Source organism: Hakea prostrata, chromosome 2 (assembly GCF_041222555.1).
Source record: "Hakea prostrata isolate BN-2017 chromosome 2, UWA_Hpros_2, whole genome shotgun sequence".
NCBI classification, from domain to species: Eukaryota; Viridiplantae; Streptophyta; class Magnoliopsida; order Proteales; family Proteaceae; genus Hakea; species Hakea prostrata.
The window spans coordinates 20,884,441-20,907,645 of record NC_142601.1 but is presented as its reverse complement, the minus strand read 5'-3'; the positions used below and the strand labels follow the sequence as shown (position 1 = coordinate 20,907,645).

Genomic DNA, 23,205 nt, shown 5'->3' with positions numbered 1-23,205 from the left:
GAGAGTGGCCCTATTCCCCAGCCATGGTCGATGATTAGACTATTATCCTTATACCTCAGTTGTGATGCCCAATTTGGTTGGAGTCATTGGGGTCTGTTTGAGACTTCTCAAAAGAGGCTGGTGCTATGTCTTAATGTGCATCTACCTATAGAAACTAACATGGTTAGATTCATAAGAGCATACTCACATTCACATTATATCTATACATTTCATTTGCATTTCGTAATACTACATGTGTTAAATGCATAGGATATTGTTGACTTCATTGAGTTCGTTGGAACTCATCCCGTGTGGAAAAATTTTCTTTTAGAATCTTATACAGGTTATGAGGGCACCATATTCCCATAGAGTTTCCTGCCGATGGAATCCTTTAAGATAACGGTAGGAGAGAACACCGAGACACACAGAGAGTCCTACCCCTACCAGGACTACTCCTATGGAATCTATCTATTTTGATAGCTTGGGGAATATGTTTTTGAACGTGGATATCTTGATTGCGATCAGTTATATTCTTTATCTATTTGTTAGGCAAGAGCATTACCTACCCTTTTAAACAATTCATGATAATACTCTTGCGTTTCAGGTTCTCAAACATATAAGACGGTTTCGGATGAGGATCCTAAGGAATTTCACATCAACAATTCCCCTTGGCATATAGGTAACCTGAAGATTTTTTTTTCCATGAATGAGAACTTTCTTCATAGCTCCACAAACGGACTTCAGATCTCTCCCTCTCTAGATCTCTTCTAAAGCTTCCCCTTGAGCTCTAGAACAAGAAGTGCCTCAATCAAGTTGGGTCGATACTGGGTAACCCCTCCTCCAGTAGGACCAATGTATACTTATAATGGAGCGCCTCTCTTTCGATAAGATTTGTGTGGATATTCCTAGATCTATCCCTTTTCCCTCCTCAGTTGCAATCAAAGAGGAAGCCAAGATTTCTTTGAGCAACATTTGGTGTTCAAACAATTTCTAACTTGTGCACGCTTTGTAGATCCTTTGGGCACTCTACCACTTCTTGCCCTAAAAAGTCTCCTCCCTACGCTGCAACTTCAACCCTTTGGAAGGAAGCACTTCTGTTGCAGTTGCTATTATTGCCATTGCCCCTATTGTTTACTTCTAGCGTCACAGCAACACCATGCTCTCAAAGCCACGATGGCAAGTCCGATTGGGCAAACCAAGGTGGATCAGAATTGGTTTAACACCTTGCCAAATGATGTCAACCCTTCAATTACAGATCCTGCCTCTGCACTAGCAAATCCCCCAATAGCCCGAATTCTCACTGTTGTTTTGGTCTCCAATCTTTTCATTGTTCCAACCCTTATTAGCCTATAGTTTGCCACCTGTTTCTTATTAAAAATCCTCAGCCTATCCTCCCGATCTTCTCCTCTACTACTCCTCTTCGTCCTACGACTGTCCCCTGCCTCTAAATCATGACTATTCCCTTCCTCTTACCTCCCCTCCATCTCACCCTACCACCCCTTCCATCTTTGGTCACAGCCTTTGGCACCTTATCCCTTTGTATTTGTTTGCTTTGTTTACGGCCATTTTAGCTTCAAGGGGCTCTTCCTTTTGATCTTATATTGTACTCATTCCCGCCCCTTTCTCTCCTTTTGGTTAATGAAGTTTTTATTCATTGAAGAAAAATACCCCCTACATAAAATGTTACTAAGATGTCTTTTTTTCTCCCTCTCTAAGATACGATAGGATTAGTAAAAGGCATCTCATTTTTTCTTTTTTAATTTATTGGTCACGCATTAAGAATAGCTAGTGAAAAGGAGGAGTTTTGTAGCCTAAGCTTTGAGGTATAGAACTCATGTAGCCTGGGAATGGAGAGTGGTCAGGCTATCTTACATATCATTGATGGGGCCTTGTTTATCAACTATGTTATTAACCTCCCTCAAGAAATACTTTTATTTATCCTTCTAAGGGTAGAGGGAATATGGGTTCCAATCACTATAGGCAAAGTTGGTAAAAGAAATTTTCAATTTAAGATAAATGAAGAATGCCATGAATGATTACAAAATCCCAAAGGGAGATGACAATAAAGTTAAGTAAAGAAAGAAAAAACTACAAGCCTATAGAAGCTTACTTGTGAGGTGTTGGTCTTTGCTAACTGAGCCAACCATTTGATGTTGGAGAGTTCGGATCACTTTCCCAATCAAGAGAGAGGTATATGCCCCCTAACACTTATCCACCACACAATAGAAATAGGGCAATCTGAATACTAATAAAATGAGTCAAAGGAGGGACCTTGCTTCGAAACTCATGACCCACAACTCCTGACTGTGGCTTTCAAAACTATACAAGAATCTCTACTGCTTCCTTTGCCATAGACGCCTCAGGTTTAAGGTCCAGGGCTGGACATCATTTGGCCATTAGTGATTGTGATGCTAGGTAAAGTGCTATTAGTGAGACTCAATAAACCCAGCTTCCATCTAAGTGGTGCTCCTTCTGGCTCCGTTGTCCCATCCCTGTAACTGGCTTGCTAACTGAGAGAAAAGAGTGAACAACAACCTATGGGAGCTTTTGCCTTTCCTCCTCCTCCCTCTCTAGCTGGCTTAACCCTTGACTCCACTACCCAAAAAGCAAACGCCCTTGTGTCCCTTGCGGGGTGATGCTTTGGCTTGATCGACCATCTCTGAAGTTGCAGCCTTTTCCGGTTCTACTTCCACTCTACCAGCCATCTAGTGGCAATTGATCTTCACCCAGCTAGGATTCCAACTCTCGAACAAGAAAACGCATCTAAACAGATTACCCAGCCTCTAAGATCGTTTTAGGCCCAAGGATTCGACATATTATCGGATATGGATATGGATTTTGAGTTTCACCTACCAAGAGACGCTACCTACTGAGAATTAGGCTCTGGTAAAAGAAAAAGGAGAGAAAGAGCTTCCGATAGCCCAACTTTATCGTTCTTCTATGGGTAGTCGAGAGACGATCCAAATATAGTTAGATAAGTACTACTGTTAACTACATAGATAATTATATTATCGTAGTTCTTCCTTAGTTATACATCCCTATTTCCACTCATAATGGTTCCTGAACATGAATAGACCAACCAGGAGAGAGGGAAGGGACTTACTGATGGCGTAAATTAAGCTCTCTCTTTATCTTGCACAGATATACAAAACAGAGCAAAGAAACGAATGGGGTGTAATCAGCAAATAAACATATAAAAAGATTACGTGATTAGTCCTCAAAGACATGATCAGACAGGCAAGTCTATCTCACAAGCAATTATTGGAGCTTTTAATAAGCTCTTTTGATCAATGCTCAGTAACCCATATCAAAGGGTTGGATTCCCACATGCAGTACAACTTAGACGAGTTTTGCTTGGAGTCCTGATTAAGAGGCCAATCAAAGAGCTTTCTTTGATGTGAAAACTTAACTTTTTGATGAGTTAGTAGATCGGAGTAAGAGCATCATAGAAACAAAAGAAGAGTAGCTAAACCAAGCTTAGAAAGAGGTGTTAAACTAGGAAAGGAAAATTCTAACAAACTAAAATTACAATATTGTGCGTTTCACATGGACTTTACATTTATTTGTGTAGTTAAAAAACGTCAGAAAAACACATATCTCTCTCCTGATAGAGAGCTAATCTAACTAGAATGTTAGAACCTATAAGACTTCCTTTAATTTACTATCTCCACATAGCAAGTTGTCGTCTTTGGGCCAAAAGTGTATCCACAAATTTTATTATGAAATGTTTATCTTTACGAGTAAACTTGAAATTATTACCATTTCTTCACTTTCTACCTAGGTAACTCTTTTTTTTTCCTTTTTTTTTCTTTCTTTTTTCTTTTTCTTTTTCTTTTTCTTTTCCTCCTTTTTTCTTTCTTCTTCTTTTTTTTTTTTTTTTTTTTTTTTTTGTTTTTGCTTTTTACTTTTTACTTTTTACATTTTACATTTTACAATTTAAATTTTACTTTTTACTTTTTCCTTTTTCCCTTACCAACTGCATTGACCGTTCTTTTATTATGACCCAACAAGGTAGATGGGCAGACTTGAATGCTGCCCATTAAATGCACAACACCTACGCCAACGGTTGTGATGAGACTCAATCATCTGTCTCACATGTGGTTGAAAGCGAGATGGACGGTCATGATCGATTGTTGTCAGTACGTTGTCAGTACAGTAATGCACAGTACTGAAGGGTTTTTTTTTTATATTTATTTATTATTATTTTGGGAGTAAGAACACAGTACAGAAGTTGAACCACCACTTTCCTTGGAAACGGACGAAATGAACACCAGCATTTTTCATATGATTTCGTATTCCATGCATGAAATTGGAAGTTTGTTTCTTACGGACAGAAATGGGAAGCCCATCACCCTCGGAATCACTTCAGTCGTCACCTCTGTTGGTTGAGATGGAGATGGAGATGGAGATATTTCTCCTTCCTCCAACGGACATGGAATCTCGCTCCACCACAGAAATGGTGAAACTCAAATAATCAAAATCCAAAGAGGCAGAGAGGTAGAGGAAAAGAAAAAGCCTTTTCCATCCTCTCTTTTTTCGTTTCTTTTTGTGGAACTTTTTCTTCCTCTTAAGAAAGCTTTCTGATTTTGGTTAGGTCGCTCAGGGACGACCATTAACGTTATACAAAATGCTTATGAGAAGCTCTTCTACCCCTGTTCTTGGTTCCCTGCTCTCTCACTCTGAAACCCCCAACAGGGATTTCGACAATAACTCCAGCAACAACAACAAACACCTATCGGGCTCTGATCATTCTCTGAAGAAGATCTCGTTCTCTCATGGTGGGCACCCCCACTTCAGCGCCTTCTCCTGCAGCTCATCTCCAATTTCTCACCCTGTTGTGACCTTCTCTGACCTCGACCGTGAACCCGGAAGCGCTAACTCGAGAAGCTTTCGAAGGGCTCGATCTGATAGCAACTTAGAAGGACTTGCTGCTGCCTCCTGCGATTTAGATGATCACAAAACGAAGCCACTGAGTAGAGCTTCACGAAGGCCGAGTATGTCAGTTCTGGAAACGATTCCAAGCTACTCTGTATACAGTTCTAGAGATGGGTCTGAAATCGAAGACGAAGAAGAAGAAGAGAAAGAAGAAGATATTGCAAACCCAGATGAGCTGTTGGGGATGGGGAGGTCTATTACGATTGGTGACTTCATCGCTGCTGTAGGAAGTGGTGAATTCTCTTTTGGGAGGAACAGTAACATGGATTTGATTGAGGAAGAAGAGGCTGGTCTTGAGGTTGGAGATGAAAAGAAGTTGGTGAACCCACCTCTCTATCTGGCAAGAGGAATTGGAATTGATGTGGGTGGTCTTGGTGGTGGTGCTGGTGGTGGAGGTCGCTACGGTGCTGGTGGATTTCGTCCAGATCGGTTCGGCGAGGGTGGTCGCAAAGAAGAATCCCAAATTGAGGAGTATTATAAGAAGAGGGTTGAAGAAAATCCTTGCAGCCCTTTGTTCTTAAGGAACTACGCTCAGTTTCTGTATCAGGTTCGATCAACTTATCCATATTCTCTTTCTCTGACCTCGAATATCTTTTTTTTCTTGTCATTAGCAATGCGGGTTCTGTGATTTGATCCAAGAAATATTGGCATTCATAGTCCTTGCAGGTTAACTGTTAGGTGGGCAGTTTCAAATTTTCCAGTTTTATTTCCTGCTAAGCAACAGACTTCTTAAAAGTCTCCACCAGTTGAATATGTTTCCCGTTTCATTCCATAGGTTTATTTTCATGGTGAAATCTGTTGATATTCCCCCTTTGAGATGGGTTTTGGAACAAATCCCCCAAAGAAGATGCAGAACAAAACCCCCAAAGAAGATGCAATCTCTCAAGTCATCCGTGCTGTGTGTTATTACATTTGTGTGGTATCCCATCCAAAATCTTTGTTAAGACATGTTCATGGTCATCAAACCTGTCTGCAGGGTGCATCTTAGAAGCAAGGAAAACATGATCACTTCACGTGAGGAATGTGAAAACCTCCAAGTTGAAATGTCCCAAACCCAGTTAGACATTATCTTACCTTCAACACTGAGTTGTCACCCAGATGGACAACGTCCAATGCCAGTGTTTCTTGGGTTCCATGAATAAAATGACTAGAACTCAAAATTCTCTGGACCTGGTGATCTGTTTGACGCTGTTCATTAATCTCGCCTTCTGTATGTATTTCTGTGTAGTCTAAAGGAGACCTGCAAGGAGCTGAGGAATACTACTCGCGTGCCATACTAGTTGACCCAACAGATGGGGAGATCATGTCCCAGTATGCTGAACTGTTGTGGAAGCTCTACCATGACAAAGAGAGAGCTTCTAGTTACTTTGAACGTGCAGTTCAAACTGCACCTGAAGATAAGTATGTGTCTGAAGCTCTGTATGCTTTTAGTTTTTTCATCAGCATCTGATAAACCACATCTTATAATGAAAATTTACCCTTCTTCATGGCAGCCATGTGCTTGCAGCATATGCTAACTTCTTGTGGGAAACAGAGGATGAGGAACAAGAGAGCCTGCAACAGGATTTTGCTGACATGCCTGCGTACCATGTGGTATAGTGGCCTCTACAATTGCTTCAAAGTGGTATTCACCGCTAGAAAGACATTAAAAGTTCTGTTGGATGAGAAATTCTAACTCAGAAGTATATATTTTATCATATGGGATACTGAAGGGAATTGAAGTAGTATGTGGACACATTTGGCCACAAATTTAAAATTTCCTACTGCAATTGTAATTGTAAAATGTTATCTTTCATTTTTCTCCTCTATATTTTCAAACACAAACAAGGGAACTGGAAGCTTCCACGATTGAAAAGCTATAGATGGAAAAGACAGAAATTTCACTCAAAAAAAAAGAAATATGAAATATGATTGCATTCTCTCTAATCTAGTTCAAGTTAAAAGAGGAATGATGGGAAAAACATTGGGGAATAAAATGCCCACATTCAAAAATAGTGGCGCTTCCACTTTGACACCTCAACTAATAAATTTCAAAATGAAAACTCCATAGGAATATCAACATATACTTTACGCTAGAACCATGAGAGGGATGTTACTATCAGAAGAATACCACCTCTCCACCAAGGAAAATTAGCTAAATTCACTCTGATGGGTTCTATTAGCTAAATTCACTCTGATGGGTTCTGTCCATTCCTTGACACTGGTCTAGTGCCCCGCTGGAGAAACCCATTCCCTCGAGATCTGCTGTTATAGTCCCTGTCAGAACCATCTTGACCACTTCCCCTGCCAAAATTTCGGCCACCAAAACGCCCCCTCGGAGCATCTGTCTGATAGCTGCTTCTCCCTCTACCCCTTCCTGTCCAACAATTAAAGATCACTCAACCAAAGAAATAAAGCAAACGATAGAAAAAAGATTTTCTAAAAGTAAGCTGCACAAAAACTTTATGAACATTCTCTAAATAGCTCAAAATCCAAAATGGGATAATATTTGCTACATAGAATAGCACAAAAGCTTCTCATATACTCATCCACACATATAAACGGCTACCTCTTTCTGACATTTGCGTCAACTGAGGGTCATCAGTGTAGATTTCCTATCATAGAAAAACTTATATACATTGTTGAGAAGTATCCAGTTGGCAATTTTTCTCTCTGATCCTTCTCTTCACCCCATATTCTCCTCTTCTTCTTCCTCATATATTTTATCCATCACAGATTATTCAAAGCTGCCCAACTAAGAACTACTCAACTCAATATATATCAACAGTGAGAAGTACAACTGCTAACGAAAAAACCAAAAAGGAAAAGGTTTAAACAGCAGGAACCTTTCAACAGCTATTTTTAAGGATATGTTTAGATAGTATGTCTGACAAATTTTCTATAGCTAAGAGCAGAAGGCATGGTAAATGTCTAATGTCACAGGGGGGTTCTAAGGGAGTCTCACTTGACTAGTTGGACCAGCATGATAGCCATTGGAAACTCAAAGGTAGTTGGATCTGGTCCAACAGGTTTTTCATCCACCAAGGGTTGAAAGCAATTTATGTGAACTCTTTTCATCTGTTTAAATAGGAGTTGGATAGAGTTTGAATTGCAAAATGCAGGTTAATCTCACTTTCTGAGCCGAACTAAGTTTTTTTTTTTTTTTTTTTTTTTTTGGGGGGGGGGGGGGGGGGAGGAGGAGATTAGAGAGAGAAAATGTATAAAGAACGCTTGAACCCCTCAAATAAAGTGAGGTAGGACTCTTCACAAGGAAGGCATTCCCTCCTAACCAGTGCCCCAGAAGGTAAATAACATGCAATCACACCCTGTAAAACACAAGAGTTTGTGTCCACACTCCACACAAGTTGCCCATTACCAAAACAACAGCATCTAAGGAAATCTGCTAGATGATTCTGGTCTAACTAGGACTCTTTGATTTTGTCTTTGGTGTTTTCCTTTTCAGAAACTAGTATTGTAACCAACATAAACCAGAGGTTGAATAATCAATGTTGAAATTGTTGGTGCTCAACAGGACAAAACACTGTTCAGCTTACCATTCAAATCAACAGTGTCAGAGCTCTATATTTGGCTTAGTGGGAATATTCCTAGAAGATCTTTAGGGCCTAAGACCAGATTACATGAAAATTATTATTTTGGGGAGATTTAGAAGCTTAGTCTAGTTTATATTGTAGTAAATCAAATTTCCATTGTTCTAGCAGAGGAAATCTAAATCACACTTTCTGCTGAGTTCTAAAGCATAGATTCTATTTTAGAAAGTTTCTATTTTTGCTCCAATATTAGAAAAGATCCATCCCTCAAGAAAGTACATTCTGTTTCTTTAGCCAAGCTATAAATAGGCCGTCTCATAGAAGATTAGAATTTTTCAAGAAATTGAACATGTTGTCTAAGCCTCATTTATGGAGTAAAATCCACGTTCAACAGCTGAGGGTGAGAGACCCAGGGTTGAGATAGCCCATTACCTACCCCATTTCTTCTATCTATCCTTCTCATTCTTAAACCCACCCACCCACTCACCCATTTCCCCCCCCCCCCCCCCAAAAAAAAAAAAAAAAAAAAAAAAGAAAGAGAGCAAAGGAAATTCTAGTTATTTGATTTTGTATTCATTATTGTATTGATCCTGGTTGTAATCAATCTCCCGCAGGTTCTCATGTTCAAGGTTGATTTTTGCGTACTCATCCTTATTGGTCCTCCACTAAGCAGACAGTAACTAAAAAAGCATTAGTTGATGCTAAACTCCATCACAGTGTTCTTATAACGTGAATGCCATTAGTCAGCATTTCTTAGGCAGATAAACCTGGTGACCTAAAAGTGTATAGTGGAAACAAATTTATATGAGCCCCATCAGAAAGCATGTGATATCCAGATTTCATATTCATCAGAATCGGTGATATAATTATAAAGATGAAGGATCATTCTTCCACTCATCATAGCTTTAAGATGATATCAAGTAAACAATGCAAAGGATATTGCTAAGGAACATACTTCCTCCTCGAGATGTGATACTGCTGCTTGCTCTCCGCCCCTCAATGTGCACTTGCCTCCCACCAAGCTGTATTGGAGATGCCTACAGAAAACAAGAACCAAATAAAACTAACAAGAAGCGTAAAAATCCACCGATGAAATTAGCACTTTTCACTCCAGAATGATGGAACACAAAATTCGTGTAGCGAAACCTATTTAGTTGGTAAAGGCTTAGTTGAGTGGAGTAGGCAACTCCAAAGTACTTAGGTAATGAAATAAGACAGATTCTTTTCACCTGGCAAAGCAAGAAATCAAATAAAAAAACTCAACTTGACCTATTTATAAACAATGGATCCAAAAAAAGAGTAACCAACACAAAATTAAACATTTATCAGACTTCCTGAGGTAGCTCAACCAGCAGGAACATGGTCCAACTTCCGATTTTCTTCAAATCCATTCACTTGTGCCCCAAAGAGAGGTTCACTTCATTGATTTACTTCCAGAATTTAAGAGAAGATTGATCAGTTAGTTACAGAGATATTCTAGATCCTATTCCCTGTGATATCGAGCAGTTTGTCTCCAGCACATTATGAGATATCGTTCAGGTCTATAGGGAGGATATTTTCTGATAAGTGGTCCCAGAGCGAGCTAGCTAGTGATTACAAATTGAAGACTCAATTGAGAGTAGAGGATTCCTACCGTTATATTACTTTCCTAAGATAGGCTTCTATTGAGGAATTGTTTCTATTTGGTTTTATTAGTAGCAACATGTAATCTGAAATTAAAAGATAAGTCAGATCTAATCTCTTGAAAAGATAAGAGACTCTACGGGTTTTAATTTAACTATATTTGTCAAAAACATTAGCTGGGAACATTTGAGATGGTGAACATTGAAGCTTTTTCCTTCATGAAGCAATTAATCATTTTTTTGGAGGGTCAAAATGCACTAAAGCAAGTTCAGCTCCTAAAACCAGTTTCAGAAGTACTTATTATTCCCTACACCAGCAAAATTAGGAGGTACTTGCTCTCATGAAGAGACCTACAAGCAAGTTGAAGCAGGAACTTCTAATTTGATTCCTCAGTTTCACTCCTTATGGTTATGGATTAATGGTAGTTCTCAGGGGCCTCCAACTTGACCCTTCTATAGTTCAGGGTGCCACTGGTAATTTTCTGATGGAGACTATGCCATCAGAGAGGAGGTTCTAGAGTTTAATGGTTAAAAGGTCTGACTCGCTTAGGTTGAAAGGATCCTAGCTTATAAATCCGTTCCAGAAGAGAAGAAATGTGATCTCATCCTCACCAAACTTATTAGGCATGCATTTTCATGGTTGGTAGTTTACTAACTCTGAGGCTAATCAAGAACCTCGGATCAAGGTCATGAAGTGTATCCAGAACAACAAATTCATTACTTCTAATTATAATGTGTTATTTCAGAAGCTGCTGAATTTTCAACTAGCCATCCAGGATGAGGACACCTACACTAGGGTAGCCTTAGTAGGACTAAGGACCAATGCAACAAGATCTCAAGCAGAACCAGTACAATTTGGGCAACTATGAGTAGAGTTTGCAAAAATCAGTTAAGTTGTAATTAGAACTAGAATTAAAGTTCAAGGTTACCTTCACATAAACAGGAACTTAAGATTTCATGTTGGAAATGCAACTTCAAATATTGACTAAAACAAGTAATAGGCTAACTAAAAGTCAAAATTAGTTAAAGTTATGCTCAAGATTTTCAGTCTGGTGCAGGGAGGGGTTCCCTACTCCATACAGTGCAGGCGTGGGGATTAATTCATGCATCTGAGGCTGTTTTAAGGCCAGCCAAACTGAATCATACACCCTACACTTCTAAAAAGCATCTTCAAGGTGCCAACTCCAGGAAAATGACCAACAGTGGGTTATGACTTATGAGTTATACCAGTGGGTTGAACACAGAGATCCGATTAGAGTTGGTCAAAACAAATTTCAGGTTCATTGATGTGGCAACTGCCTATGCCACAGCTGGAAAGGAATTTAGTCGTAAGAAGACTTCGGTATCACAGTTGAAAGAAAAGAAGCCAACATATAACATGGACAACGCTCAGCTAAAGACATTGGATGCCATAGTGGTGGTGAGAAGGGTCATTCGGCAATAAATGTGCCTCATACATGTATCAAAGAAGCAGCAAGTAGAGAAAAATGATGATGATGGGTGAAGGCTTAATTTAACAGCTTGGTTTAGGGCCTGTTTGGTTACGCGAATCCAGAGATTTCAAATCTCTGGATTCACAAATGGGAGATTTTTACCTGTTTGGTTGTGTGAATCCCTAGATTCATGAAATCTAGAGATTCACATTTTTACACTAAAAACGTGAATCTGTAGATTTATGGGTATGAGGTGAAATCCAGAGATTTCACCCATACTATCAAAGCGTTAAAGATTTGAACCATAATTCAATAAATATTTTTTTAAGATAAATCTAGAAATTTCATTCCAAAAATTCAAACTAACCAAACAGTTAATTTTACGAATCATGACTCTAGAGATTTGAAGTCTGTAGATTTGAAATCTCTAAATTTTTGAAATCTACAGACTCAAGTAACCAAACAGACCCTTAGGGTACCTTAAAATGTTACTAGTCTCTTATTTAATTCATGTTTGGAGTCGTGATCTCAATTAAAATTTGACAGTGAGTCTTAGTCGGGGATCTTAGTTTATGTTTCAGTCCTACTTCAAATTCAAGTGCTTAGTCAATTATTGTGACCATAGATAGAGTAGCAAACTAGCAATTGCTCATGGGCCCCATGATTAATATAATAAAGAATTTCCCTCTCAGCCATTGCTGCCGCTTGAGAGTCATTCCATTCCCAATCCCTTCTACCATATGCTTCAAACAACCTTCAACGCCTACAATATTCCATCCTTTAAAGTCTGTCAAATTGCTAGAATGGCCAACATGCTCAAGGACATCTCCACCATCCAAGATAGTTGGTCTTTCCCCCCAACACTAAGTTTTCCCATTTTGCTTTTCAATTTCCCCAACACCCAAATCCTGTCCAGACTTATCCACCCAGCCATGAAATCCCCGGATTGAGTACTCCCCTGTCCCTTAGAGAAGTCAATCCAAGCTCAGTCCATTCCATCCATTGAAACCCTAAAACCTACATCTCTAGTCCTAAATTGAAGAGAGATCAACTAGGAGCTGTTTCTTCCATGATCTAATATCAACAAATAGTTTGAATGAGTCAAATTTTGGGTTTCCCTTGGTTAGGTGGAAATTAGGGTTGAGATGCGTCAAATGAATATGTAAAAGTTTTAGAAATTTGGAAATCATCCCTAGAGATGGTTGGGATGTTGTAAGCTAGATAGCTGTTAGTTTATCGAGACATTTGGGGGATGGGTGGAAAGTTTGTTTTTAATAAGGATCAAGAGACGTTGCATACTAACTTGAAATTCAGGATGGGTTAAACTTACAGGTGAGGAATCTTTGTTTGAATGTAGAAACTTGAACTTAGATTGAATCTTGATCATAGTAGTCAAAAATCCCTAGGCAGTCCAAAATGTTGGTGAGTGTCGAAAATCAAGTCAACACCAATAAAGTAACCAAGCCGCCTAGGCTGTTCCTTGAATACTATGATCATGGATTCTTGATATTAAGAACTTGAACCTGAAAGAGATCTTCCTGAACTAGAAAGAAATCTTCATTTCAAATCCCTTAGGGTTATCACCCACCAGCCCTCAGATACTAGTCAAAAAGCTTTACTAGAGAATAAGAAAAGAGCAGCTAAAGCTTTTTCATAAATCAAGTTCATGCCCAACACTTGCTCGCATTACAGCCTTATACAAAAGGCTAAAAATTAAACTCCTATACTAAAAAGTAAAGGTTCGACCCAATCGCAGGGGCGGAGCAATGTTTCAACATGGGGGGCCAAATAATGAGTCTGGATCACTTCCCCATCAAGGGAGCACTGTCACTTTTTCACCATACATATTGTGTGGGCCCTTGTGGGACCCACTGGGTGTCTCACCTCTGAATTATTTTATCATATTTAGACATGAGCCCACATATTGTGTGGGGGCGCCCACCTATTAAAAATATAGGTAAATCATTGAGATAGGTATTCATGAGTTAGTTTCTAATTGGGATTTAACAGCCTCTTCCTTAAAAATAAGGTTTTAATTGGATAATTATTGAGAAAGATATTTTTACCCATTATCTTTACTTTTAAAAATTATTTCTAATACTGGAAGGCCGGTCAAATAATGATATTTGATATTTCACATGTGAGAAGAGAAAAAGAAAAAAAGGAAGAAATAAAGAAACTATGAAGATTTTCTAGAATATTGGGGGGAGGGGCGGATCTATTAGGTAACTTGTTGACTAGTAGCGGAAATAAACTCAAGACAAGTAATCATCCAGCACACATGAACACTTCAAATAAAACAGAGAATATTGACTAAGCCAAAAAGGGAATATCCTAAAACAACTGAAATTGAACCCCTGGTTTAAGACACCATAACCGGATTCAAGTTAAATATCAAAATAAACAATGAAAATAAAATAAATAATCCCACATATAACCTAACCTATTTTAGGTCCTTCTACTTATAGAGGCAGAGCTTCATAGGAGGACCCCCCCCCCCCGGATTTTTAAATTCTTCTTAGTTTCTTTATTTCTTTCCCTTTTTTCTCTTCCCATATGTGAAATATCATTATTTGACCCATCCCCCCAATACTGGAAATAATTTTAAAAGTAAAAATAATGGATAAATATTGTAATTCCCAATAATTATCCAAGGGTTACAATAAATACCTTATTTTTAAGGAAGAAACAATTAAATCCCTATTAGAAACTAACTCGTGAATCCCTAAAATTTCTCCTTATTTATTGTCTCCTCTTTCCTTACCTATTTCTCCTCTCCTCTCTTCTTTCCTCACACGCGCCTTAGGGAAAACTTGGAAAAGCTAGAGGCTAGGAGTTCATTCCCAAATCTTCTCCATAATCAAGTATTCTCTCTCTCTCTTTTTCTCGATTTTTTTGTTATCCTTTTTACTTAATCTTATATTGTCGCTCTTTCTCAATTTTATTGTTTCCCTTATTCTTTTTATTTGATTTTATATTGTGAATGGAATACCTTTAATTTGTAGGGTAACTAACTACCATGATTTGTTTACATCTAACCTTTTATTGTTGAAATCAGACGCCTTTGTTGGTGATCCTCATGCTTTAATTTACCTATATTTTGAAAAGGCAAAATGCCATTCTCAATAATTTACTTATATTTTTAATATGTAGGCTCACATCTAAATATGATAAAATAACTCAGAGGTGAGACCCCCCAATGGCACAATATGTGTGGGGAAAAGGCATCAATGCTCACCCGATGAGGAGGTGATCCGGACCCTCATTTTTTGCCCCCCCCCCCTCATGTTGAATCTTAGCTCCACCTCTAACTACATAGTAGAACCTTGGGACCAAAGGCCCACACCCAACCCTGGACTTATTGACTTATTCCTGCTAAAACAATCCTACTTCAGTGACTTCTCTTTTCAGATCATACCATGATACCAACAATCAATTTTGTCTTGAATTTGGGTTTAATCTACCTCTCCCTACGCTGAGAAACTGACCCAAGTTGCAGCCCCAAGCTCCCACTATAAACCCTGAACTTTTTCAAGGATTCTTTTTAAAAACCCAAAAACCAAATCCTAATTTGGTGGTTCTTAACGTCTAGCATATACCATCAAAACACTATCAAACTTTCACTAATGGACTACCCTACACTCACTTTGGCAACACCACTCTATCAAACCAAAACACTAGGTCTGATCTAAAACCTTATTTTGACCTAACCAAATTTACTAGTTCATTCCAGATCCAGGATGTTCACTTCAAGTTGGTCACCAATCTAGAAATATATTGGAGAGATTGAGAAGCTAAATCCAAATCTATCCTTCTACCTATCTTCTACCGTTCTCAAATGATCAATTTGTGAGAAATATGTCCAGTATCTCTAAAGAGGTGGTTTTGATTGCTGGGAAGTGCTAATGCTGATATCTTAGTTAGCCTACTGGGGAACCAATTCCCAGTAGGAGACTCATTCTAGGGTACTTCCGCTTGGGAATTAAGGATGCACAAAAGAACATAAATATTAAACTGATAAATAAGATTTTCTTTAGGAGAAGCTGCTTACCTCAATCGCATTTTGAACACCTTGGACGTCTTCGAATTCGACAAATGCATAGCAGACACCAATTTCCTGCATGTCAATGTGAAAGCATCCACAGATACAGATGTTAGCTCCATTTATCAAGGTTCACATGAAGGCAAACAATAGAAAATTAAGCAACAAGAATGGACCTTGCGGTGTCTGATGGCCACACCATCAGGTATGATTCTGCCAAAGTTCTTAAATTCCTGCTCAATCTCAAAAGAAGAAATGGCAGTGGGCAAGTTCCTCACATAGACAGATCTCACTTCACCTGCAAAGGTTCACAAATGATTCTGAAAAGTTAAAAAAGTAGCGCTTATTTCATCCAATTTTTCAGAAGAAGGTGAGTAAATCTTTCATATAATTGTTTTGGGAAGTGAGTAAATCTATCATTTATTATTTTAACATCTACAAATGACAAGAGGAAGCAATGTGAAAATTAAAAGGAAATTGCCACATGGCAGATGACATAAAGAATCTTACTAACCCTTCGACTAAACACCACCTCAACAGGATTCCAACTTGTTTCAACAATTTAGAACAGTACAAGATTTTACTGATACTGTGTATACAAACTTGAATATAACCACTGGAAATGGTACCTAGAATTCAAATAAATAAAGCAAATTGCAATAATCCAGATTTATGCATCAAGAAATGAGGATACAAGAGAACCAAAAGAAAAAGAAAATCAAACTCTAATTTACAAGGAAAATTTTCATTTTTCACAGAAGGAGAAAACAACTCACTCTATTCCACAGATTCTGAAATAGTAGAAGATTTCAGTGAAAAGAAGGAAACATTGGATAACCAACCAATAGGGCTTTGAACAGTCAAATACCAAGTGAATAATGACAACATTAGAAATTCAACCAATAGGGCTTTAAACGGTCAAATACAAAGAGAATAAAGAAGAACCCATATTTATACCAAGTATGTGATTAATTATAAAAAGCATCTAAAACACAAAACCAAGTCTTTGTCAGGTTTAAGCTATTTCTTTGTATTAAAATAAATTAAAAAAAAAACCAGTGAACTACAGAATTTTTAATGATTACTTAAGTTCGATGATGAAACATATCAATATGCTTCACCTCCTGTAGTAGGTCAACAAATGCTCCACCAGCACAAACTTCTAAAATAATTGAATGGACAACAATTCTGAGGCCATTATGATAGTCAAAATGGGTCAATTTTTGGCACTAGCATGCTTTATCTAGGCCCAACAGTGGATTCTACAGACATTAGGCTTCTTATTTTTAGGTTTACTAATGCAATGGGCCAGATTTATAAACCCAAAAAGTGGAGGTTGATGGTAATACACGGGATTAGTAATCAAATTCAATATCTGAGTCAGCATTTGAGTATGATTAGGAAACTTAATAGTAGATAGAATGAGTTTCTTATTTTATGTACTCTATTGAATCTTTAGAGTGATTAGGAGTTGATGCAGGAAAACAGCCTTTGCTGCAAAACTAACAGGGTTTGCCAGCCAAGATGAACTGGGTACAGCTTGAATCATAGTTCCAGTAGAATTTCAGGAATTTGTACCTTTTGGAAAGTAATGTCTTTCTTACATTAGCTGAGTAAGATATTTGATTCCTACTTCCATTTAGTTTCCTTATTTGAATTGATCCTAGTTAGAAGGTTAGTTTAAATTGAAAAATATGATTTTGCATTTATGTTAGTAAGAGCTTGTGTGGCCGCTGTTTGTGTGTGTAAGCACAATTATCCCCTTTCCTAATTTTTATTATTCGATTCCCTTGCCCCTTCTTCCTATTCCCCTACTTTTTCACTATTAAGCGGACAACAGCAGGCCATTCTCAGGTCTGCATTAGGAATTTAGAAGGACTACCTATATGTAATTCATCCCCCCATCAATTAGAGATAATTTGCTTGATTAATATATATTCTTGATAAGATATTTGATGCTCTAGAGTCTAGAGCAATGCACATGGGATTGCTACCCAATTCCAGTTTCTTCCCTCTTCTTCTCTTTTTTCCCCAAGAGCTTCTTCTATCATTCAAGCTGCTGTTCCAGAAAATATTCGACAACAGTAAGTTGAATTATCCCTAATCCCAATTCTTCCTCTGATCTTATAATTTCCTACAACTTATTTCCCCTTATTTCTGTACTTTCATTTTCCCAATAAGCCCTAATTTGTAACCTAAATTCTACGCATTCTGACTATTAGAACTTTCCCAAATTCATACCAACTACACCTTATACCTATCCTGGAGCCCCATCTAACCACTAAAATCTATGTTCTTGGATACCCCAATCAACTCCCCAAAAAATCCTAACGCCCTAACTTTTTGAATTGAGAACCTGGCAGATTGTCCCCCAGTTGACCATCTTCAATCAGGGGCTAAATCAAATTTGATCCTATCTCATGCAATCAAAGGGCTTCTTAATAACATTTCATTCACTTGAAACAAAGTACTATCAAATAGAACAAAAAAATGGAGGTGGAGGGGAAGATAACCTTCTTCTTCTAAGGCTGTCACTTCATCTGTTGCTTCACCACCAGACTTTTCAGGAACACTCGTTGAAGAATAGGACTGTATAGGATTGGGCCATCCTGCACCAGACTTTTCAGGATTTGACGACGCATAGGACTGGGAAGGATTAGGCCATCCTGTAGAATTCCAATCCGACAAAGGTGCCACACCCTTGTTGGAAGATTGCTGAGGAGCTACCGATGACACAGATTGCCCTCTAGCAACCCTCAACTAACAATTACAATAAAGCCGTCAGGAGACAGAATAGATCAGAAAGTTAAGCAGGAATGCAAACAAAAATAAATTTAGCAACAGCAATCGCAACATTTAGAGTGGAGCATACAATTGAGGCATAAGTATGCTTTGGAGGCTCTCCAACAGGTTCCTCAACAGGTGCAGGAGCCTCTTGGACTGGGGTCATTCCACTTTGAAATGCAGCTGTCATCTCTTCCACAGAAGTTTCATCCACTATGTTTTCCTCTACAGCAGGTTCTTCCACAGAATTTTCAAATTCATCACCTTCTTCCAGATGACCAGACGGCACAAAATTTGTGGCCTCGATTTCTTCAACAGCTGCTTCAAATGGATCACTTTCTTCCAGATGACCTGACAGAAAACACATTATTGACAGAAGGGAATCATGAATCGACTCTAACAGTCCATGTTTAAAATACAAGCAAGTTCTCTGTTCATATTGGAAAGCAGTTTGTGAAGTATCACAGACAAGCAAACTTTCAAATTATAATCCAGACACAATAGACACCAAATATAAAGGACATGTTCAATGCATGAGGTTGTAGCTACTGGGAGGTCTCTGAAGCGCCATAATGTACTCAACCTTAACCCTGTTTTGAAGAGGGCTGTTTTCAGACTTGAAAACCTGGAACTACTTGTTCACAATGAAGCAAGCTTACTGTTGCACCAAGGCCCACCCTCAACATAGGAAACATGATTCTCCAAATTTTAATGGAATTATCCATACATGTTACTTCGTGCCTTAGAATTACTACTTAATTTCTAGTTTTTTCCCTTTCTTTTCTTAAGGCGGTTGGAAGATAATTGCTTGGCTAAAAATCTTTTAACTTTGATTCTGTACAACAATCAGCATCCGCTGGAACATAGGATCACTATTTTTCAATAGATCAGAAGTCTAACAAACCTTATAGCCACTCCTACAAATAAGATCTAGTCTCCCACCTGCTAAAATTCAGATAGCACACTTATGCAGTGAATGCAAGGTCCCAAACATTCAACAGCCGATAAATGACATTGAAATTCTACATAGTCATACAAACTAGTCATGAGTCCTCTGATATTCAAAATACCTGGTTCTGGCATAGGACTAGATGCATTTACATTAGAATCAAAATTTCTTTGTGCCAGTATAGCTGCTGGATGCTGGTGAATCTGTTCCTCATCAAGGAAGAGAAATATATCATTAAGAACAAAGAAACCTTTCTCTTGAGGAGCAAGGAAAAATGTCTGCACAAATTTCCTCCTGCCATTGAAATCCTTTGTTCGAACAAAACCTGAAACCTTCACGAGAACTCCACCATCCAGTGAGTTCAGAGAATGAACTGTTTTTATTTCAATTTCAGTAAAACTGAGTGACAGGATAAGTGAATGGATTTGCTGCAAAGAGAAAAAAACAGCATTACACGGGTTAGTCCTGCAGAAGTTGCAAAAGAGATAAGCAAAATGGCACGATAATGGACAAAGGATGACTTGGAGACAGAAAAATTATTCCCATTCTGGGGGGGGGGGGTGTCGGGACCAGGAGGGTACATCAGTAGCTAAAAACAAATAATTAGAACGGTAAAGATCGCAAAATATCAAAGCAAAGAAATATTATTATAGCAAGACATTATGCAAATATAAAATATATATTCAGCACTTTCAAAACTACCAAAAGGAGAAACGTAAAAAATTATTATTCATTAGAATTTTATTGTATTTTAATTTGCAGGGTAATAGGGGGAAGTTACAGAAGGAAGGTGAAAAATGTAACATCAAATATGTAGATTGTTCACTTTATGAGTGACAGCATCTCTTCATTGAAAAGCTAGCAAAACTGTAATAGGCACACAGAACTTGGTCCAATCTGTCTCCCACCATCACAATGTAAATCTCACTTTTGGGGGAAAAAGAAGGAATAAAGCTTTTGTCAAAGTACCTCACCCATCCTCTCACTGCCACCAAGCAACACAAAGTTCTGTTGGATGGATAAGATTCATGCACAAGTGTTTCTGGATACATGCATAAACAGATTTTATCCTCTAAGTTCATGCTTTAAAGGTCCATAACGTGGCTGCTTCACCACTTCAATCCGGGGAGAGATATTATGTATGTAGTCTTACCCCCTACTTTAGCAGAGACAGATTCCACACTTCAACCTGTGACCACGTGGTCTCAATGGAGCAACCTCAACTGTTGTACCAGGCTACTGTATGATGTTTTATATTTCCTTATGTGTAAGATTATTATTCTTGAAATTAGGAATACCATTTATGATCCAACTCCTTTCAATTCATTTTCTCGTGTTGTATATCAATAAAACAGAGCAACTCAACAACAACAACAAAAAAATTAATTGTAGAAGGATACTGACCATCATCCACATTTAGAAAAAGAATAGATTTTATGAATATGGATGCTGGAGGCACAATCTAATTGTCCCTCTGCCAACCCCCCCCCCAAAAAAAATCATGATAAATAAGAATACAAAATTGTGCAGATGTATATGGAGACAAGGTGCAAAATATCGGTGAAACTCGCCATTTCTCCCTCTAAAGAAAGCATCGAAACGGCGAATTTCGCCGATATTTCAGACGAAATTCAAGCAAAAAATTTTCAAAAATCCAGCTATGGCACCTTTACCCAAAACCCACTTTATCTATCAACGTAACGTGTATTCATTTGTTTTTATCTTTAAGCATGCTCATTGGAAACAAAGCCTTATATTTTTCTTCTTTGAGCAGCTCAAGTTACAAGAAATGAACAGTGTTTCATCTTCTATCTCTCCTTCAGTTGTCTTCTATCTCTCCAGCGATTGATTTTTTTCTTTTCTTTTGTGGTAAATTTGCTTATTTTCATATATACAAACCAGAAGAACTTATTGTTGGAGAAGTGCAATTTTTTGTGGTCCTCTATCTAAGGAGCTTCTGCTAAAGCCTAAGTTGTATTTCAAGGTTTCTGTAAATGAAAATGGCAGCCAGATTCTCCTCCGCCTCCGTTGCTGCACAAAGTAGCCCATTGCATCGGAGAAATAGAAGAGAGAAGGAGAAGAAAAGTATAAAGCAGCAGCGGCAGGGATTTCTCAACAGCGAAGCTCAGGTTCGGTGAAGTATCGGCAGTATTCCCCCATTATTTCGCTGATTCAGCGGAAAAGTGCCGAAAATCACCAATTTTCTGGCGCCTTGGAGCAGATATAGTTTTTCCCTTTGTTTTGTTTCGCCACTCACCAAACCGACCAAAATATGGCATATTTCGGTCGAATTTCAGTGATATAATTTACCTTGTATTGAGACCAATCTGTTTCTTTTTTAATATACCAGGGTTAGTTAAGCAAGCTCTCATTAGCATTCCCAAGGTAAGGGTATACTTTGAGAGGGAGAGGGAGAGAGAAAGAGCCCATCCACGATGACATAAGTAATGAAGAATTGGGCATTCAAAGTCCAAAATTGCATGGTCAAAAGGTTCAGGATGAGAGAAGTCAAATAGAAAAAATCAAATGCAAAAAGAACAGTTTTTCTTTCTGCTAAAATTATTTCCAATTAACTAAACAGAAATGCTTATAAAATAACAATGTGACATCAAGTGGGAGATACTAAGGAGCTACCAGAGAGAAAATCAAAAGTATAAAACAATGAAAATAGAATAAACTTTAACGAGAATACATTTTGCATGTAAATCGCTACAGTGGGAATCAAATGGATTCCTGAAAGAGTGTGACAAATAAGGAACCAGCTTACGAACCAGAAAGTCCAAGTTCCATGCATCATCAGCAAAACGATATTATATCAAATCTACTATTCTCAATAAGATATTGTTGTCATCCATTAAGCGGGATAACTCAAACCCACTCGTCATGATTAACACATCCGGACTGATACCGATAACTAAAAATTAATGAGAATTACAATTATAAGCGTACAGTAAAGAATTCCAAAAATGACAACATTACCATCACTGTTGTCGCCATCTCGCTATTATTCCCATCGACGCGAAGTACTGAACTTGCATCGGTGTAGAACTGATGAACAAAATCCGGTGTTTGTTGAAGGACTTGATAATACTGCCCAACGAAGTAAGAACCAACCTGAAACACCGTGCAGAAGCGTGAGTGTCAATTAGCGACTAAGAAACTCACACATAAAGTAATTAACCTAGTTTGATGGATTGACCTGAGCAGCACTGACTGTAGTTTGATGTAAAGTCGCCATTGTCGCTATCTACGGAACATGCAGCGAAAAAAAAAAGGGATCTTGAAACCCTAACAGCCCCGAAAAAGCTCCGAGCAAAACCTAGATCTGCATCTTTAGATGATCTGTAAAACCACAAAATAACAGATTTTCACGGCTCATCAAAAAAAATGAAAAAAAAAAAAATTTCTCTGTTTCTTCATCATTGCTTCTCTGCAATTTTATCTTAGCAAACATCTTGAAATGAAGATCTAAGTTAGAACAAGAGAAGAAGAATTTTATATAGAAACCTATAGAAAGCGAGGTAAAACAGAGAAGCTGAAACGGCCCAGGAGTATCAGATTAGATTTCAGAAAAAACTTTGTCTTGGCTTCTGCTCTTCTCTCCACTGGTTTTTGTTTTTTTCCGACTTCCTTTGTTCTATCGCCGCAATGTCTTAAAACCGGGCGCACGTTATTAAGAAACACATCCCTTAGTCATCGCTCTTGCTAACGTGCGCTAGGGATATTTGTGTTCCTCTTCATTTTAGATTTTGAAATGTTTGAGTGGATCTAGCGATTTGTCCGTACCAAAGAAAAAAGCTCTGGCGATGTGTTTAACATATCGGGGACACGTGGGGGAAGGAAAGCGATGTGAGACTTAAGCTCTACCGGTGGATCCATTTGTTGACCGAAGCAATTTATACTGGTGCACAAATAATTACGGTATCATTTCATA

The 23,205-nt window shown here is 38.2% G+C and overlaps 2 protein-coding genes across 2 annotated transcripts; one reads left to right on the top strand and one right to left on the bottom strand.

Annotated features, from left to right (window-relative positions):
• The first annotated feature begins 4,214 nt into the window (after nt 1-4,214).
• Nucleotides 4,215-6,608, top strand: LOC149024007 (uncharacterized). The gene is made up of 3 exons (XM_089144413.1): nt 4,215-5,461; nt 6,143-6,315; nt 6,408-6,608. Exons 1-3 carry the CDS (start codon nt 4,607-4,609, stop codon nt 6,511-6,513), a joined length of 1,134 nt encoding a protein of 377 aa, XP_089000539.1. The 5' UTR covers nt 4,215-4,606; the 3' UTR covers nt 6,514-6,608.
• LOC149024006 (Nuclear transport factor 2 (NTF2) family protein with RNA binding (RRM-RBD-RNP motifs) domain-containing protein) lies at nt 6,542-22,931 on the bottom strand. Its single transcript, XM_089144412.1, has 10 exons — nt 22,779-22,931; nt 22,471-22,613; nt 22,251-22,385; nt 19,393-19,699; nt 18,411-18,673; nt 18,052-18,298; nt 15,715-15,836; nt 15,548-15,613; nt 9,397-9,478; nt 6,542-7,270 (listed from the first exon to the last, which is right to left on the bottom strand). The coding sequence occupies exons 2-10, from the start codon at nt 22,507-22,509 to the stop codon at nt 7,083-7,085; spliced, it is 1,449 nt and encodes a 482-aa protein (XP_089000538.1). The 5' UTR covers nt 22,510-22,613; nt 22,779-22,931; the 3' UTR covers nt 6,542-7,082.
• Between the last annotated feature and the right edge of the window lie 274 nt (nt 22,932-23,205).

Bases quoted from the DNA above. Each gene is read 5' to 3' on its own strand.
- LOC149024007 (XM_089144413.1), top strand. From the start codon at position 4,607: ATGCTTATGAGAAGCTCTTCTACCCCTGTTCTTGGTTCCCTGCTCTCT. The intron at 5,462-6,142 runs GTTCGATCAACT...ATTTCTGTGTAG, and splicing joins ACGCTCAGTTTCTGTATCAG to TCTAAAGGAGACCTGCAAGG. The intron at 6,316-6,407 runs GTATGTGTCTGA...TCTTCATGGCAG, and splicing joins CAAACTGCACCTGAAGATAA to CCATGTGCTTGCAGCATATG.
- LOC149024006 (XM_089144412.1), bottom strand. From the start codon at position 22,509: ATGGCGACTTTACATCAAACTACAGTCAGTGCTGCTCAG. The intron at 18,299-18,410 runs GTATGCTCCACT...TGTAATTGTTAG, and splicing joins AGCATACTTATGCCTCAATT to TTGAGGGTTGCTAGAGGGCA. The intron at 15,837-18,051 runs GTTATCTTCCCC...GAACCTTTGCAG, and splicing joins GACAGCCTTAGAAGAAGAAG to GTGAAGTGAGATCTGTCTAT.